The sequence below is a fragment of the Aphelocoma coerulescens genome, assembly GCF_041296385.1.
Source record: "Aphelocoma coerulescens isolate FSJ_1873_10779 chromosome Z unlocalized genomic scaffold, UR_Acoe_1.0 ChrZ, whole genome shotgun sequence".
Lineage (NCBI taxonomy): Eukaryota > Metazoa > Chordata > Aves > Passeriformes > Corvidae > Aphelocoma > Aphelocoma coerulescens.
In genome coordinates, this window is record NW_027184085.1 from 14581519 (window position 1) to 14600293 (window position 18775).

The 18775-nt window shown below is 39.4% G+C and overlaps 1 protein-coding gene across 1 annotated transcript in view; it reads right to left on the reverse strand.

Moving 5' to 3' along the window:
- The window catches only part of OXCT1 (3-oxoacid CoA-transferase 1), an 83833-nt gene that overhangs the window by 62162 nt on the left and 2896 nt on the right, over positions 1-18775 (reverse strand). Inside the window, exons 2-5 of the mRNA XM_069000793.1 lie at positions 17830-17938; positions 16413-16503; positions 4513-4648; positions 650-799 (exon numbers count right to left, since the gene is read on the reverse strand). Coding sequence (XP_068856894.1) covers positions 650-799; positions 4513-4648; positions 16413-16503; positions 17830-17938 — 486 coding nt within the window. The remainder of the gene's footprint in view (positions 1-649; positions 800-4512; positions 4649-16412; positions 16504-17829; positions 17939-18775) is intronic.

Here is an 18775-nt window from a genome sequence, read left to right on the forward strand (position 1 = left end):
ACGGCAGATCTCTCTTCCCTTCTCCAAATTCTACATACAATTTCAAAATGAAACCCTGGTTTCCCCCTTGAAAGCCACATACAGTCTTTTTATTTCTTTGCAATTTTAAATACTGAGACTACATTGCATTTCAAAGGTTGGGAAAGGCATTTCCTAAAATTTGTGTCAACTGAGCTCTTCCCTGTTTAGCAGGAAAATGTCCCATTTCTTCTAAGGCTGAAGCTCCACATACAGCTGCAGGGCTGCTTACTGCAAGGCACAGTATCTGAAGAGCACCTGCCCCCTAACAGGAGGTTGTTCTCAAATACCTCTATGCACTGCAGTGGCCTGGTACAAAATTTGTTTGAATACACAGCGAACCTGGTCAGAGAACAGTCAAGTGAAGAGTAACTCAGGAAGGCAGGCTTTCACTTGGACCAGTTCTTGATGCTAAATCACTCTAACTCTTTAAAAACTTTCCAAACACATCACAGAGGACAGCAGTAAGCAACGGGAGCAAAACTAACGTGTCTGGTACCACAGACATCCAGTTAATTGAATACAGTAAGGTTAAACTTAACACCTTCTTAAACTCCTGTTCATCTTGTAAATATGTTAGAAACTCATTTTTCAAAGCTGCAGGCTTCCTAATGGCAATCAGACCTCTTACCTCTCTTGGCTGGCTGGCAATGGCAATGGTGCCATCTGTGTTGTACTTGATGGGTGCACCCCCTTCCTGCACCAGAGTCCCATAGCCAGTACTGGTGTAAAATGCTGGGATTCCTGCTCCTCCAGCTCTAATACGTTCAGCAAGTGTACCCTACAGAAAAACATATTTAAAAAATCATCATTTGGGAACACGAGATAAAACTTTGACGAATGGCTTGAATTAACTTTATTTTATATCGTATCATTTGGAGCTTTTCCTTCTGTACTAAGTAAACAGATGGGATCATCTATTTCTTCCTCACATTTTAGCTTCCCCATGTGGGATGGGTACTGGATATGGCAAGAAATGCTTGTCACACAGTCACAAATTGCTTGAGATGACACTGTCATACAACTACCTGCCAAATCCCAGGCCCCAGCACTTGGCTGTGTCTCCTCTCCTTCAGTTTGTTTCCCAACCCATTATTCTTCAGCATAGTACAGAGCTCTTTTTCCCACCTGGCTACGTATCCTAGAAGGTTTTTCTTCTCTAACAGTTGATGTTCATTCTACAACGTCCTAAGAAAAATTTCAGAATCCACTCCAAGTTGAAACAGCCAAGCATGGCAGACTGAGAAAGGAAGAGGGGGAGTCCAGTGATCTGGGTTGCCCGTGCCAAGAATACCAAAAAGCTAATAGAGCAGTTTTTATGCTGTTTGACCACCCTGTCTGCACTCTTCTCTATGTCCAGCTGTAGTTCAGATACTAACAGCAAAAAGTCCTCATTTGCCTTAATTTTGGTCTTAGAGCCACAAATGTGTGTTTGCTTTTCATTAGTGTTATTTCCTGGATTTTTTTTTTAATATATTTTCCTGTATTCAAAGCAAGACAAGACCATCATGGCCAATTATCCAGCTTAACAGCCTCTATAACATCATTTGCATTTTCCCCAGTTATCCTGCAAGAAGAACAATGACTTCTGGTTGGTTTTCAAAATGATGGGAAGAGGCAGATGCAAACCATGCAATGATACAGGGTCCTGTGTTCTAAGAAGCCTTAGCATTTCAAGATCTCACCATGACATCTCCTTACGGTGCAACAATAATACAAAAGTCTCCAATTTTGCCTAAGGTTACACCAAACTTTTTTACAAAAGACCACTTTTTCTGACACAAATATTTCAAATCCCCACATCTCCTAGTAAGCAATTACATTTACCATTACACAGTGTAAACCCATTATTTCCATGCTGGATCTACATAGATTATCTGTAGTCCACAAAGCCAACTACACGTCTAAGGAGTTTATGGTCTTCTAGGTGAAAGTACTGAACATTAAATAGGAAGGAAAAAATGCATTGTGACATTTGTGACATTTTAAACATAGACATGACAAGTGTCTGTCTATTTTCAGGTCTGCTGACTGGGTATAAAAGAAACTTTTCCATTCATGTCTGGAATTCTAACAAACATTCTCTCACAGCATCCTCATAGGTAAGCTCAGGAAGTCTGGAATCGATGGACAGTGAGGTGGATTGAGAACTGGCTGAACAGCTGATCCCAGAGCATCATAATCAGTGGCACAGGGTGTAGTTGGAGGCCTTTTTTGTTTAACTTATTCACCAATGGTTTGGAGGAAGGGGCAGATGCCTCCCCAATGAGTTTGCTGATGACACAAAGCTGGGAGGAGTGGCCAATACCACATAGTGCTGTGCAGCCCTTTGGAAGGACCTCAACAGGTCAGAGAGATGGGCAGAGAAGAACAGTCTGAAATTCAGCAAGGGAAAATGAAGGGTCCTGCACCTGAGGAGGAATGATCCCATGCACCAGTACAGGCTAGGGGCTGACCTGCTTGGAAGCAGGTTGGTGAAGAACGACCCAAGGGTCCTGGTGGGCAACAAGCTGACCATGAGCCAGCAGTGTGTCCTTGTGGTCAAGCCCAGTGGTATCCTAGGGTGCATAAGGAAGAGCATTTGCAACAGGTCGTGGGAGCTGACCCTGCCCCTCTACTGAGCCCTGGTGAGACCATGTCTGGACTGCTATGCCTAGTTCTGGGCTCCTCACGACAGAGAGACATGGAGCTCCTGGAGTGGGTCCAGTGAAGGGTAACAAAGATGATCAAGGGACTGGAGCATCCCTCTTACAAGGAAAGGCTGAGGGAGCTGGGCCTGTTCAGCCTCAAGAAGAGGTGACTGAGAGGGAACCTCACCAATGCCTATAAGTATCTGAACAAGGGGTGCCAAGAGGATGCAGCCAGGTCCTGTCCATTGGTGCCAAGCAATGGGACAAGAGGCAATGGGCAAAACCAGATGCATTAGGAAGATCCACCTGAACATGAGGAAGAACTTCTTTACTGTGACACTGACCAAGCACTGGAACAGGTTGCCCAGGGAGGTCATGGAGCCTCCCTCACTGGAGATACCCAAGCACCATCTGGACACAATCCTGTGCTGTGTGCTCTGGGATGAGCAGGGAGGTTGGACCAGATGCTTGAGCAGGGAGGATGGACTAGATGACCCACTGTAGGCCCTTTCCAACCTGACCCATTCTGTGATTCTGTGATTCACAAAAGAGGGAGCTCAAGATACTATTCTCAATACAAACTTACCACAGTTGTTTTTCCCAGAAACTTGAATAGCTGTTTAAAGCCCAAAGGTTGTGTGTCACCTCTGAAAGTGCTACACACTACCATGCTGTAGGCTTCAAAGTTAGAGCACCAACTTCACAAAAGTTGATCTCTATAGAACATAACTGATACTGATGATTTTAGGATCTCATTGCATTCATGCTATTTGAGTAGCTGAGCAGAGCTAAAAAAATTAAAAATATGGTGCTAAAGATTAAAGTTGTAAATTGGCTCATAACAGTATGCAAATATTAATTCCGTTAAGAGTTAATGAACAAGCCAAAAAGGGTTTTGTCTCACAATCAACGGTATCTCCTAATTTGATTCCTGCCCACTAGATGGCAGGCATTGCATACCCAACATACCCAAAACCTGCCACCAGGATGGGAACAGAGCAGCTTCTTGACTTCCTTCCCTTTATATGCGGCCACAGTGCTGAGTATACTTTATGCCTTCTTCTACAATCTTCAATAAAATATACGTAAGTGTGTATCTATATATAAAAACTTCAAATGAATATAATGTATTAGAAGGCTGTGACCCCATGGGAAGCCCATGCTGGAGCAGGATCCTGGCAGGACCTGTGGCCCCATGGAAAGAGGAGCCCACGCTGGAGCATGTTTCCTGTCAGGACTTGTGACCCCACAGGGGACTCATGTTGGAGCAGCCTGTTCCTGAAGCACTGCATCCTGTGGAAGGGACCCACACTGGAGCAGGGGAAGAGCATGAGGGGTCCTCCTGAGCAGGAAAGAGCAGCACAATGTGTCATGAACTGACCACAACTCCCTATTCCCTCCTCCCCCTGTGCCACTAGCAGAGAGGAGGCAGAGTAAATTGTGAATAAAGTTACAGCTTGGAAGAAGGGAGAGTTGGGGCAAAGTGTGTGTAGTGGGAGGACATGTTAAGATTTGGTTTTACTTCTTTTAGCCTACTCTGATTTGATCGGTGTAAACAAAATTAATTTCCCCAAGCTGAGTCTGTGATGCCCATGATCATAACGGGTGAGGGATCTCTCCCTTTACTTAACTCATGAGTCTTGTGTTATATTTTCTTTCCTCTGTTCAGCTGAGGGGAGTGAGAGTGCAGCTTTGGTGGACACCTGTAGTCCAGTCAGGGTGAGCCCACCACAGATGGCAAGTGCCTTCTGCACACAAGCAAAACATTTGGATTGCAAAACAATTTTGTAAGAGCACTTAAGCATTATTCTACTCAGTATTTTAGATGGAAAGAAATCACCAGTCTCTTAGAGACACTCCTTACCTGTGGTGTAAGCTCAACTTCAAGCTCACCAGATAAATACTGGCGTTCAAATTCAGCGTTCTCTCCAACATACGATGACACCATGCGCTTTATCTGCTTTGTCTGAAGCAGAAGACCAAGTCCAAAATTGTCAACACTGTGTAGAAAAAGCCAGACAATAGAGTTTTGTTGTAAACAAAGCACTTGATAAGCTGCAATGACTTAACAAGAAAGAACAAAGTTATCTCCCCCACACATAAGGAATTGAAGACAAAAACCAAATTCCAGCTTTTAGGGGGGAAAAGCATCAAAGCTACAATTAAAATCTAAGATTTCAGTGTTCAAGACCGCGTCTTCTCCAAGATATGGAATATATCCAAAACTTCCCTTTAAAGCCATTTCACATGTTAACAGCTAAAAGTAACAGCTTGACAAGTGGCGTTATTTTACATATCTACTCCTTTTAAAAGCCTTACCAAATTAATAAAAAGTCAGACATGGCTTTGAGTGAATACAGATATATTTTTGTTTACACTCCTGCTCACCAGGAAAAAGGGAAGTGATTGCTTAGCAGCCCAAGGAGAAAGGCACATTTGTATTTATAATGCTAATTTCTGTATGAGGTAAGAGAATGTTTGTATTTAAATTTTCTTATTATAGTAAATAATTTAATTTCTTACTAAATAACCACCTACTCCAACAAAGGGTTTGGGCACAACAAACAAGATTTTCTTGTCTATGTCAGCTGAAACTGAATGCCAGAGATGTTCTACAACTCTTTTCTTGTGCCAGGGCTTCTAAAATGCTGATATCCTTTGTGATGTTTGTCATGCTATATTGTGTACTATTAGATTAGGAACATTTTTCAAGAGCTCCTGCAACCAAGATCCTCTGTAAAAAATGCTACTTCAATTCCAGGAAATATGAGGTTACTATATAAATATGGAAATAAACATAGATGATATGATAAAGACATGTTTCTTTCACTTTTCCAGCACATTATGCAGCATGCCAGCAGAGTGGTACGTGTGTGAAGCTCCTCCACATTTCTGTTGGTCTCTGCATAATATAAGCAGAGAACTCAGACCTTCCAGTCCCTCTATAGAAAAGATGCCACGATCCAGAATTACCTCACAAAAAATGATGTATATCTGCCATTAGTTGGGTCGATTCAATATTATTTAATTATCTACACAATGGCTTGACATTTCAGGATAAGAAATACAGAAAAATATTACAATAATCCTTTAAGACATCAAGTATTCAGCACTTTGTAATTAACACACACATGCCTACAATATATGAATCCTGTTGAAAACACCATTCCTGAAGAAGAGCTCCAAAAAAGGACCAGGTTCAACAACTTTACTATTATGCAGTATCCATTTGCAAATATAAAAAGTAGTAATGCTTGCCAGCCATTGCACAGGCTGCAGTGCTGCAGGTGAAGGGAGAGGGGCTGAGCAAGCAGGACCAGCACCAGTTCCTCATCTCCAACCACAATGCTCCAAGAGTTACATGGACAGACATGCAGTCACAATGCCTTTGCAACTGCATGAATCATGAGCACTATTTTAAGGTTAGGCCTATTTTAAAGAGATGGCCCACATCAGTACATACTCAAGCATTTTGGAAACTGGATGAGAGGAAGTGAAACAAGCTTCTCTCATCTGGCTCTCTGAATTTATTCTATGTTCTCTAGATACAAAAGAATGCAACTTATTATACAAGCTTGCTGTACTCTCCAACTCTGACCTACTAAAAAAACCCTAAAAATCTAACTGTGATGCAACTTCCAAAGAGTTGTGGTGCCAAAGCCTTGGGACTAAAATGTGCGTTGCCTAGAAACAACCTGTGTTTCTAATTCCCCGCAAGAAAACAAATCCTGCAGTTTGAAACTAGAAGAGCTGAGAATAGAGAAGAAAGAGGAGTCTTGTGGGCAAAAGGGATTACAAAATAGAATAAAAATTAAAAAGCCAGAATTTCCTGTTAGATTAATTTAAAGCAGGGCAATTCCTCTCACATGAAAACCATCAAACCCTGACCTCTCATTATAAAAGGTAGTAAACGAATGTAACAGGGCAGCCAACATCTGAAGGCAGTTAAACAGGTTGGTATAACTACAGCACTGTATGGCGAAAGTACAGACAGAATTTAAACAAAATTCTGCAGTGCTTTCTAGTGCAAGAACAAGGGGAAGCTTCCTGAACTGCTTGCAAGCCAGAGTTTACAATTTCTGTGTATCATTCAGGTGGTTAACACTGCTCTGATCATTACAAATCTTGGAAGTTACCAAATAAAAACAAGCACTTCTGCATGCAAACAATGAAATACTGAGTGTTCATTCACTTAAGAAAGGATGGCAACAGAGGGTCAGATTTGTAATGGTTAAAGGAATTTCTGCTTCATTTCATTAAGATCCATAACCCTTCCTCCTACATTCCCAGAAGCAGCTACTGAAGCATATTGTCCTTAACGGGACTTTGTGTATCATCCTGCAGGATTCCATGTGGATACACTTGATTCTGTGAGGAATGTTCTCTCAAAAGAAACTCAGTAGTTATGAAGAAATTAAACAGAAAGTTGCACAAAGATGATGCCTTAGGTTTTAACTTTAATATTTTTCAAATCCTGTAGTGCTTAGTGTGTAACTCTGAAGTTTCTTGTAGCCTCTTAATTTCTGCTCTCTCATGCTAGGTAGACATAACAAAGCCTCTCTGGGTCTGCTCTTCAAGGACATTCAGACCATTGTAGGCCCAAAATGTGTAAACCAAACAGCCTCTAAGGGGGGCAAGCTTGGGGAAACTACATCATTAACTGAAGCCTTAATTGGAGAATTAACCCTCATGTGCTAATGAACCAAACTTATAAAAGTGTGAAGAATTCGTGATCTGTTATCCATGTTGGGGTCCATTTTGGCAACAGCCTTTGGCTCCCCTGGGTGTACCTTTGAAGGCCCTTCAAATAAATACCAACCTTTATTCCCTTATTCTTGTCTAGTCTCTGTTTTAGGTGGCCACTTCAGGCGTCAAAGGTTATTTTGTCATGCCAAGATGTTCTTCACTTCTTAAGTCACTCTTTCGCTTCACCTCAAATGCAGCCAATTTGTTCACAAAAAAAATTGCTGTGAGGATCTGTTACTGAGCACACAGGTCACATACAACCTTATTTCCCTAGCACAATGAGAACAGGAATTTCACCTTTCAAAAGTCGTTATTCCAGGACGCTCTGCCTGCCTGGTAACACAAAATTACTTCAACTCCCACATGCATTTAATCTTCAGAGCAGTGTCACAAAATCCTGTTGCCATTACTCATATGCAGTTTTTTTGGATGTAAATTTCTTTAAAGAAATAGACTGCCATCCATCTTTTTTGAGGGTGCAATCTGCAATCTTCAAGTTTCCAGCTAAAATAACCCTTTTGCATTCAGACGCATCAGTTTTCATCTCCGTCCAAGAACCCATTTTGAGCACTTCAGCCTATTTTTTGTTTCCTATGTCTTTCTCTCATATCTGAATGCCCTAAGAAACAAATATTTCACATAGAAAACACTGTTCTCGCTCCTATTTCCCCTAACCTTTAATTTTCATGTGATGTCTCTATCCCAGATTACAAATTTCAAAACCCTCTGGTTTACAGAAAATTCTTTCAATATAACAATTCTATGGCAATTTTAAGTTACTTGTTCTCCCTTTCCACATTTTGTTGCTTTCCCTTTCCATATTTTGTTGCTTCCTTGATTGTGTTGTTTTAAGCACAAGGGCTTTTTGAACTTTCAGCTTTAATTATGTTTACCCTCAAAATGTTACCCCTAAAATACTGTAGGCATTGTTGTAGGCAACACTCTGCCTGTCAAACAGCAACCATAGAAAGAAAAAAAGAACCTTTACTGAGTGCATGAAAAGAATACATCCCGTACACCTATTTCAAAAGCTGGATTCAGTCCTTTAAAATTAAAAGAAAGGCAAATGCAATAAAAATATGTTGCTCTAGATAGGAAGGAAGAAGGCGGGGTAGAAGTTGACACAGTTGTTTTGTATGCTGGCACACTAGTGCTAGATAGTGAATGTGTTCTTTTACCCTCAGAATTGTTTGGATGTCTAGAAGTTTCCCCATTCTGTATTAGGATGAAAAGTGAATCAACAGAATACGTGAAACATATATAGGAAAAGAGATCTAACTAGGCATTCATCAAGGACATAGGTGACCCAAGTTCCCCAAATTATTGATGCAGACAAGAAAAATTAAGGCAGTCTGATTGTCTAGCAATACACTGCCTCCTATTGTTTTGTCCCTCTCAAACCCACAAAACCTTCCTGTCAAAAACTATGTTGGCCTTTTGTAATCAAAAAAATTAGCCAAAGATGACTCCTAGACAGACCTAGCCCACACATCTCCAGTATACTGGAAGGAGTCAAAGGCAACATTTCAGTATCTCACTGCAGATAAACAATAATCTGAAGCTCTCAGACCTTCTTCTTTGGTGGCCCAAGCATAACACATTCTAGCATCCAGCATTACAGTGAAGAAGAGATTACCTAAGTTTCCAAGCTGGTAAAAGCCTCACACACCAACAAGCCCTGCACAGCCTAATGAGGCAGGAAATAGAAATTTGCATTCTTATGCAGAAAAAATGGATACTTGGAATGTCACACAGTCTGGCACAAAACATACAATGGCTTATTGTTAGGCGTTTTTCTGAGTAAAAGGAGACATTATAGGACAATTACAATTTTCCTCTCTCTCTGCCTTTGTAAAGACATTTATTTGTTTCTAAAAAAAGTGGGTGTGGTCAGAATAGACTGGCTGCCCTTACTGGATGGCAAGCAGCATCAACTAGAATGAGAGTTTCCTTCTAGATTTCTTAAAGAGATAGCTTCCTCTACAGCCATTGTCCAAAGATTCTCCAGAAGCTGATATTCCTGGGAGATTACACAAGACCAGAAATCTTGATTATGAAATATTAACATGAATATCTTGAGATCTGGAGAATTAAAACGTTGGCCAAGGAGCTAACATGATACACCACCTGATCTTTCTCCTCTCATAATTTGGAGACTGGAAAGATAAGAGGGTAACTACATCCCCCTTGAAGACTACAGATTGAGAAGGAAAAGAATGCAGTAAGAATCCTGGGGCAAGCCTCCACCTCAGGCAGAAACTGAAGTTTCTGCAGCTAGCTGTTGCTGAAAAAAAATGCATATTAATAGCTGGTCCTACTCCTGGAAAACATTTTATGTAAAGGCACCTGTCAGCTTCTGGAGAGAGACAAGCAGTCTTTTTAGGCATTCATAAGCTCCAAGTGTTACATAACGAAGTATGAAACTTGATAACATATGGACCTGTTCCAGAGCTAGAAATTTTCTTGGCAATAGGCTAGGAGTGGGGAAAGGAAACCATTTCCTCTGACATTCTCTACATAGAAGAGGAGAGGCTGGTTTTATTTGCAACATCAGCTTTTCAGTCTTCTAAAGGATTTGCTCCAAGTTACATGCAATTATGTCTTCTGACAGATCCACAATTCCTAGGGAAGAGTAGATATGCTTCCCAACTAAAAGGAATGCATCAATCACTGCCTGCTTGGAATTTCTTAGTTGCAGAGTCTTAAGCTTTCAGGCTCACAGGGGTGCCTGACTATAGCATGAAACTTTACCAACATGAAAGTTATGTAGATAGAGGTACCACCTGAGTTCTTAGGGACACACACATTCTTAGATCCACGAAAATAAAGTATAATCCTGGCAGCCCCAGAAAGAGATCCTTAACAGTCTTTGTGTAGAAAATGAGTAAATGCCTACTAGATGGTGTTTGCCAGAAGACACTGGACTAAAGGGCAGGCACACCCAGGGCAAAATTAATGTAGAAAATCAGTCAAATAACAGCTCTTCATAACTCATCTTCCCCAGTCTTACAGCTGGCTCGTAACAACGAGACTATGTCCCACAATAATTTCTCCATGCGTTACACTGGAAGATTATTAAAGAGCCAGCTCAGATGATATTCTGTTTCTCCTTCTCTGTCCCCCACTTCCATAAGGGTACAAAGAATGACAACAAGATGAGGAGTAGGAGTTAACTAACAGAGACAGAAAAACAGATTCAGCTCACAAAAAGGTAAATTATTCAGAGATATAATGCTTATTTGCCTTGCTGTTTCTTGTCTTAGCCAAATGCCTTGACACTGTCTTCAGGCACCTTCTTTACATAGCCATAGATCTGATTGCAAATTGCTTAATGGAAAGCAAAAAAGAGAGGCTGAAGCTCTCTAAGGACTGAGAAAAGAGGAGGAAGAGAAAAATATGGGTGCTGCCATATACTATGGCAGTCCTGTTCAGGAGAAAAAGAGACGAAGGTGGCGAGAAAGGGAGGGGACGGAGGAAAGTAGGAAGGAAGGGAGGGAGGGAGGCAGGAAGGAAGGCAGGAAAGAAGGAGAGAAGGAAGGCCACAGCTGCAGAAAATCACAAAGCCCTATGTGCAAACTGGTGTGCCTGAGCCTTAATCTCCTTCTACAACTTCCCTGCAGTGTCTGCACTGCACCCTTGTCCCTCTGCTACTGCAGTCTTCTCATGGGAACTCTGTCCTCTCTGCTCTCATAACTTCATCTCAAGTCTCACAGCAAAACAGCAGTAGTGTTCCTCCACCATCCTCCTCCAAAAATGATGCTCTTCTCGTCTCAGAATGATGGGGGCAGGCAGATAGGCCAAGTCCATACATGGCAGATAATTTCTGAAGAGAAGAAATACTGTACATTGCATTGTTACATGAGCAGCAAGGTCTCCTCTCTTCACATTCCCTTCTGGTATGAAATGGCATCCTGTGTTTTTATGACAAGTAAAACAACTCTATTCAGAACTTTAAAAATGTACCATATTTTTCCTTCACATGTTATAGAAGTAATCTGATAAATATTTTAACTTGATCATGAAAGCATCATACTTCAGAAGTCACCTATCTGAAAGATAGGTTTAAGTTTCACTGTCACTTCTCTATAACCAATTCCTCAACCATGTTGAGTTCTATACCTATTTTTTTCTCATTTTTAATCACAACCAGAAAGTTACCTCCACAGCTGATTTCTCAATAGTTCCACGAAGTACAAAGTTAGTACAATTTTCCCTGCCAAAATCCTAAATAACCTTCACACTAAAATTAGCTAGATGACCTAGGCAGATTTTCAGGGATTTGCAGTTCACACAGTGTCACCAATTTAACAGCTGTAACAAAGCATCTGATTAGATTCTTTATAAAGAATGCAGAAAATAAAAAATTAAAAAAAATCAAAGTCAAATAATCAAATTCACTGAAAATATATAACTTGTCTCCTGATTTTGGTCATTTGCCATGTGCAGGATTTTACATAACTCCACTCTTCTCTCTCTACCAAGAGAGGTAAGAGTCACTGCTGACCTTGTATTTCATTTCTGAAAGTATATTTAATTTGAGATACTTGAAGAATTTCTTATGAATATAGAAAAATGACACACATGAGGTAAGACACTCTGAGCATGACCTTGATCCCATCTTTGTGCACATACAAGCCTCCTTGCCAGTTCCTCAGACATTTTCCGTTGCATTTTAACTTTCTGAATCAAGAGATTATCAAATTGCTCCACTAAAACCACTTAATACCTAACACTATACAGAAAAACTTCACAACCTTCTGTGAATTTGGAATGTGATTTCCACATGATGGTATATACACATTTACATTTGAATATGTTTTTAATAAGTGTAAGTAATACAAAGACAGATAAATAGATAATAAATAGATAAATAGCTAGATGGATGGATGGATGGATGGATGGATGGATGGATGGATGGATGGATGGACAGATAGATAGATAGATAGACAGACAGATAGATAGATAGCTATTATAGTAACAATACCAGTGGAATTAAGCCAATGAGTTACATGCAAGAAAAAACAGGGAATCTGTGGTGAAGATGGCATTTTGGTTTCAACAGAAACATACCATTCAAAGCAATGATTGAAAAATCAGACAACCTTTAACTTACATAACATTTATCAAACCTGTCTTAAATTCAAGATATTTAATTGCTAAGAATATAAAGATACCTTTTGTGCTTTAGAATAAGGGGTGCAGTAAGTTTACCACTGCATCAGATCCCACAGAGTACTGCCTTTTGGCGATCTGAGAACCACAAATAACCCAGCCCATTAGGAAAGCAAGGGTATTATGCTTCACAGAGCTAAGTAATGACACTCAGGCATCATGATCAAAAGTGGAAATGCTTATCTCAAAGTCATCTTCTCCTTCCTAATGTATAACACTGTAACATTAAAAGACCTTCAAAAAGGGTACAGAGACCAAAGGTTCAAAAAGCTGGTAATGCCTTATAAGAACAGTCTGAACCACTGATAATCTGCTATATGCTGTCCATCTCCTTTCAGATGATCACCCAGGTGATAAGCAATTAAGATCTTAACTGTGACTTCTCTATTTTTACTGTAAGTGAAAGGCTTTTGTTCAAGACTACTGCATTCAAAAAGGATGCATTTTTAAGTCTCAAAAGCAGACAAAGCCCAAAGTTGATAAAGCAACCAGATCACACATACAGTTATCACAAGTAATGGGCTTCATTTTCACTCTGCACAAATTCAGCCTATTGGGGTGGTTGAATGAATGAAATGTTGATTTCAGAATGTGATTATAGCCAAAACTATTTATACATTTTATTAAGCACAATTAATTAAAAAAATAATTTCATGTACTTTTTTTTAACTTTCATTTTAAATATTTGGCTGTGCTGACAAGAAGATAGTTTCTGTTGCAACACTGGTCCTGAAACAACAGGTCTGACAGCCTGCATTATGGAAGTCTTAGCATAGACTGATCCAAAACATCCAAGTCCCAAGTCCAGGTAACTTGAAATCAGTATGCAACAAGATACCACGAAGTTACATGGAGGTGAAAAAACAGCCAAGAAGGTACTGTATACTAATCACAGCTATGTCGGGAATTTTCTGAATCAATGTTTAAAACAAGCTTTTAAAATTTTATTTATTTAGCCATTCATTCATTTTCATTTATTTATCATTTTTATATATTTTTATTAATTTTAATACTGGCAAATGTGGAACAAACCAAATTTAAACAAGAATGAAGAAAATCTTTAATAAAATGGATTTTGGTAGCTTACTGAGACAGAATACTCTCAATTTAAAGGGCTTACAAAAACACAGTGTAAAGAAAGTATTTACAGTATGAACAATATAAGCACAACAAGTTATAAGGGAAGCTGTGAGAGGTTGTATTTTAGAAGCACACCTATCTGTCGCAGTTATCTTTCACTATTGCCCTGGTTCACAAGCTTCAGTTTCCCCTGCAGCAAGTTGTGTAAATACCAGAGGGACTGGATATTTGAATTGCTTCACTTTCAAACACTTTGCCTTGTTTGGCCTGGCAAAAGAGTAACTGCTCTTAAAGGTGCTGTTTCACTGGCTAGCACACAGCATGAGCCCAGCAGCAGACAGCAAGCTGAGCAGTGTGACAAAGAGCACCCCATACACTACTGTACAACCTGCCATTGAAAAGCCTTAGAAAGGCCAAAAACAGGAATTCACCTGCCAGCAATGACATGATTTGAACAAGTTTTTGCAGGAGGAATCTCCTCCCAATTACACTGCAGCACAGAACAGTAAGTAAGATGTGAACCTGTGAACATCCTACTCCTTTAAAGTTATTTCCGGACACTGCTAAGCATTTCTAGGCTCTGCTGACCTTGTTTCCAGCTAGAAAAGTTGGCAAGAAGGTTCAGGACTTCCTAATTACTGCTTTCCCTTAGATGTAAGTGAACCACTGTCTCCATTGCTGCTATTTTAGTTATAAACAGATAGCTCTGTAGCACATTCCGTGGTTCTTGCATATTGAAAGGCATGTGACTTAATCCATGTAACTGCACTGCTGTCCAGAATAGGCTGTCTGTCTATGTACTTGGCTCTTCCCTGCTCCAGTTACAAGCTAACCCCACTGCAGGATGAGAAAACCTGACCACAACCAATTACCTCCTATTGGCTGGAAGAGCTGGAGAAAAGAAAGCAGCTGCAGTGAAGAAACTGAAACATAGCCAGGCATCAACTTCAGCACAAGGTCACCAAAGAAAAGCACACTAAACCATATGGCAATTTGAAAGTGGGAAATTACTCATCCCACAAAGTGCCTGACAGCTCAAGGTTACAAGAACAATTCACCCTTTGAATACGACTGCTGCAGGGTATATGACTGCTGTGCTGCTTCAGTCATAAAGGCATTTATTAGTGCTGCAATACTCGATAATACCACTATACTTTTGGACATGGTATTAGAAGATGCTAAGAAGATGCATGGTATTAGAAAAGCATGCTTTTTGACATGCTAATTAGAAGATTAGAAATGGTATCAATTGCCGTGATGAGAATTCTGACTCTATTTCTGACAACAGCTGTGTTTTAACCTGGCTCCCAAACACTACCAAACTGTAACAGTAGTAATACAGTAAATAAAAAGATAGATGAAGCAGTTATTTGTTAATTAAATTTCAAACTAAATTACAGTGTTCAACAGGAGAGTAAAACTTGTATTTTTATAAACTAGACTTTAAAAAAAAACTCTAGATGCCCTTAAGCATTTTCAAATTGTTACACTGTTCTGTGAGGAACTCTCCAGGTTTTCATGAATGTTCATGGGAAACTAGTTTCAAGAAAACAGGAATTAAATTTTGCTTTCCTGCCAGAAACCAAGAGTTTTACAGAAATCACTTCAGCCTCAAAATCCAAAGAACTTTCAGGAAAGTTAACATTATTTCAATAAAAATCAATTCTAACCTATAACATCACCAACTATACTCAGAATACAATGCAAAATGTCTTTTTTTTATCCTATTCCACAGCGGTCCTCTTTCCACTTTTTCTCATTTTCAAACTTTTGTCCCCCCCTCAGGAACACCTCTGCAATCTCTCTACCTGCAAATATATGCACGTTATTAAAAAATAAGGCTATGAGGAAAGTTAATGATCTCTAGTGCTTGATCTTTCCACTCAAAATTATTTGTCTCTTTCTCCTTTTTATCATCCAGCAGAAATTGTTTCCCATAAGACTCTAAGGAGCTTAAGTTTGACTGTGTATGTACCAAATACTAATAAAAATCATCTGTTATCCAATGAATGTGCAATTCATATTTTGCATATTAATATTTTTATTCAATTTCATTTATATTGTTATCAATGCACTTCAATGGAAGTGGCTGTTATTTCTCTATATGGAGATCATTAGGTATTGTGGAGTTTACTATGAACAGTTTGTGTAAAAACTAGCCTGAATGAGAAGCTGAGAAATTATACGTGAAAGAAGTATTCTCACTGCCAACCCCACAGGAATTTCCTAATACGCAAACATTTAAAAAAAAAAAATCAAAAATTTCAAGATCCATTAAAGAGACTCTCCATTTTTTCATCGCAGATATTCTCCACTGTTTCTGTGTTGCCTGGAGTTTTTTTAAAGTAACAGGAATACAGTAAAAGGGTCAGAAAGCACCAATCTGAGTTTAAAAAAATATGTCCCTATTTGGAACTTCATAAAAACACACACACACAAAATCATTGATACTTCATTTAAAGTATCTAAGTTAGACTTTCCAGTTACAGTCAACCAGTTAAATATATATAAATTTAAATATAAATACTTATAGTAACATAATTGCAACTCTCTACAGCATGACAACTGGTCCCTGAAAAAGTTGAGTATACATATAGTACTGAACTTCCTGGGCTCCTTCCAAAAATAACACTTTCAAACCAAGCTTTCTTGTTAATATGAAAATTATGATGGTGAAAAGAAAGATTTTTTCATATATATCAGCATTTTCACATAATTGGAATCTTTAGTCTCTACTTATTAAACCACAGACATATGAATACCTACCCTGCATTGTTACTGACTGCTGTTATTCCCTTTACTCCAGTCTTCAGTAAACCCCCAATGAGGTTTTCAGGAATCCCACACAATCCAAAACCTACACAAAATACAAGAAAATTGATTATGTAACAAGTGTTTGAGAGAACACAGATAGTTCAGAAGTATGGGAATTAAAAATCCTTTCTGAGTAGAATAAGCTGTTTAGTCAATTAAATAAATCAGCATTTCTGGAAAGAGTTACCCCTGGTACTGGAATCTCCCACTCACCAGATACTTCCCAGTTTGGATGAAAGCTGTTTACCCATCAGAGTGGGCCTTTGGGGAAGCGCTCCTAATGTGTGTCCTCAACCCTGTACTCATTATTCCTCCTTCTCTTTCTACCAACTTAACCTTCCTATCTTTGCTGCACATACCATACACCTTAGCCTGTAATTAGGTGATAAAAATCTGGGAGTCTGAACACCCTTGGGAAGATGTCCAACTGGAATCACAGTAATCTAGATCTCCACAGAGGCACAAGTGCCTCACACCCTATTATGCAAAAATTCAGTACACCTAAAATGAAACACTATGTCACACCACAAGCACTACCTTTTCACAGAACCACTGAATCAATTCGGTTCTAAAAGACCCCTGAGATCAAGGCCAACCTACCTTGGCCTCAAATCTTCTTTTCTTCAAGCAATAACAACAACAAAAAGAAACAAACAAAACCTCAAAATTCCTGCAGAAGGAATTTTGCCTCATTACATATCTCCATTGAAGTTTCCCATGTTTTACAATTAATTACTTCTGCAATATGAAAACAACCTAATAAATAGATAAATCACTTTTTTTTTAATGCAGACTGAACAGCATGAAATTGTGGAAAGCGTCTACAATATCCAAAAGCTCAAGTCACAGTGAAAGTTAGTATGACACAACTTCTTGACTCTTCTGGAAATGCCTCACATAAGCATTAAGTGTAACACAGATAAGTATTATCTTCACTTCCTAACACAGAAACAGGTTAGGTAATTTGTTCAAGGTCACAGGGACCCAGAAAGGCGGCAGACAAAGGCTATAGCGAATGCTAACATAAAATAATCAAACCAATTTGTATTTATTCACCATGTGAAATAACAATGTTATCTTGAAAATACCCAAGCTTGTTTTCTGGATTCAAACAAATAGAGTCCAATTTTTGCAAGTGGGGAAAAAAACCTAATTATTTCTCTGAGGCTTCTTCCCCTGTGACACAACCTGGTTTTTCTCACTGAAAGAGTATACCCCTCATGAGCAGAGTAGGAAACCACTTGTTTAAATAAACATGGAATTCCATGGATTTTCAAATTAGTTAACAGTAAAAAAAAAGAAGGTAAATGAGTAAAAAGCATCTTATTGACATAATATGATTGCTTCCGTAAAGAATTTAAATATTTACCACCAACAAGTATAGTTGCCCCATTGGGTATATCTTTTACAGCTTCAACAGGATCAGTGTAAAATTTGGTGTTGCGATGACAGCTGGTAGAAAAGTAGCATCCACAAATCTGCAACAACAATAAAATTAACAAGTGAATGAACAAAAGGCATTATACAGTAGCTTTTTAATGAAGACCATGCCTCTAGCTAGATAGGGGAGGAAATAGATAAAAAGAGATATTGCTACTGTAAATACTAAGCAGAGGGGGAAGGAGGGGGGGCAGTGGGGAGGAGGGAGGGAAATACAGTGCAGGTCTCCAGAACAAGAGTATTTCATCCTGAATTACTGACAAATTGTGGCTTTCTGAGAACAGGTTTACAAATGCAATTCCTCAGCACGAGTTGGAGCCATCCACAGACTTCTTAAACCTATATATTGCTACATGAGCTTCAAAGACATCCAGACACTAAACATAAACAGAAACTGCTGAAAGAACGACAACACTGCCACAAAATTTGAGTGGAAGCCAAGGAACAACAGGAAGGACAGCATTGTACTGGCAGTATGGTAAGCAGGGACACCCTTCCACCCAGTGAACCCTCCCCCAGCTTCCTCGTGCAGTCTTAGAGCTCCCTGTGTTGTTGAAGAACAGCTCAGAATCAAGAAGACTCCAAGGAATGCATGAAATATGGAGGACAAGAGGGAAATCAATACAAATCCCACCCCCAAACCTGGACCTCACAGTGCAAAGCCATTACACAGTAGTCATCACAACTTACGCATGTACCATGATGTCCTTAGGTCACATCTACCTTTTTTTCTCTTTAAGTATTTACCACTAATAATTAATGCATTAATACTACGCAAGCATTTGTTCGGGCACCAGAAGAAAAACTGACACTTAAGTCACTATGTTGAAACAGTCTCAATAAATTCAGAAAATCTGGAAGCTAAAGTACTACCT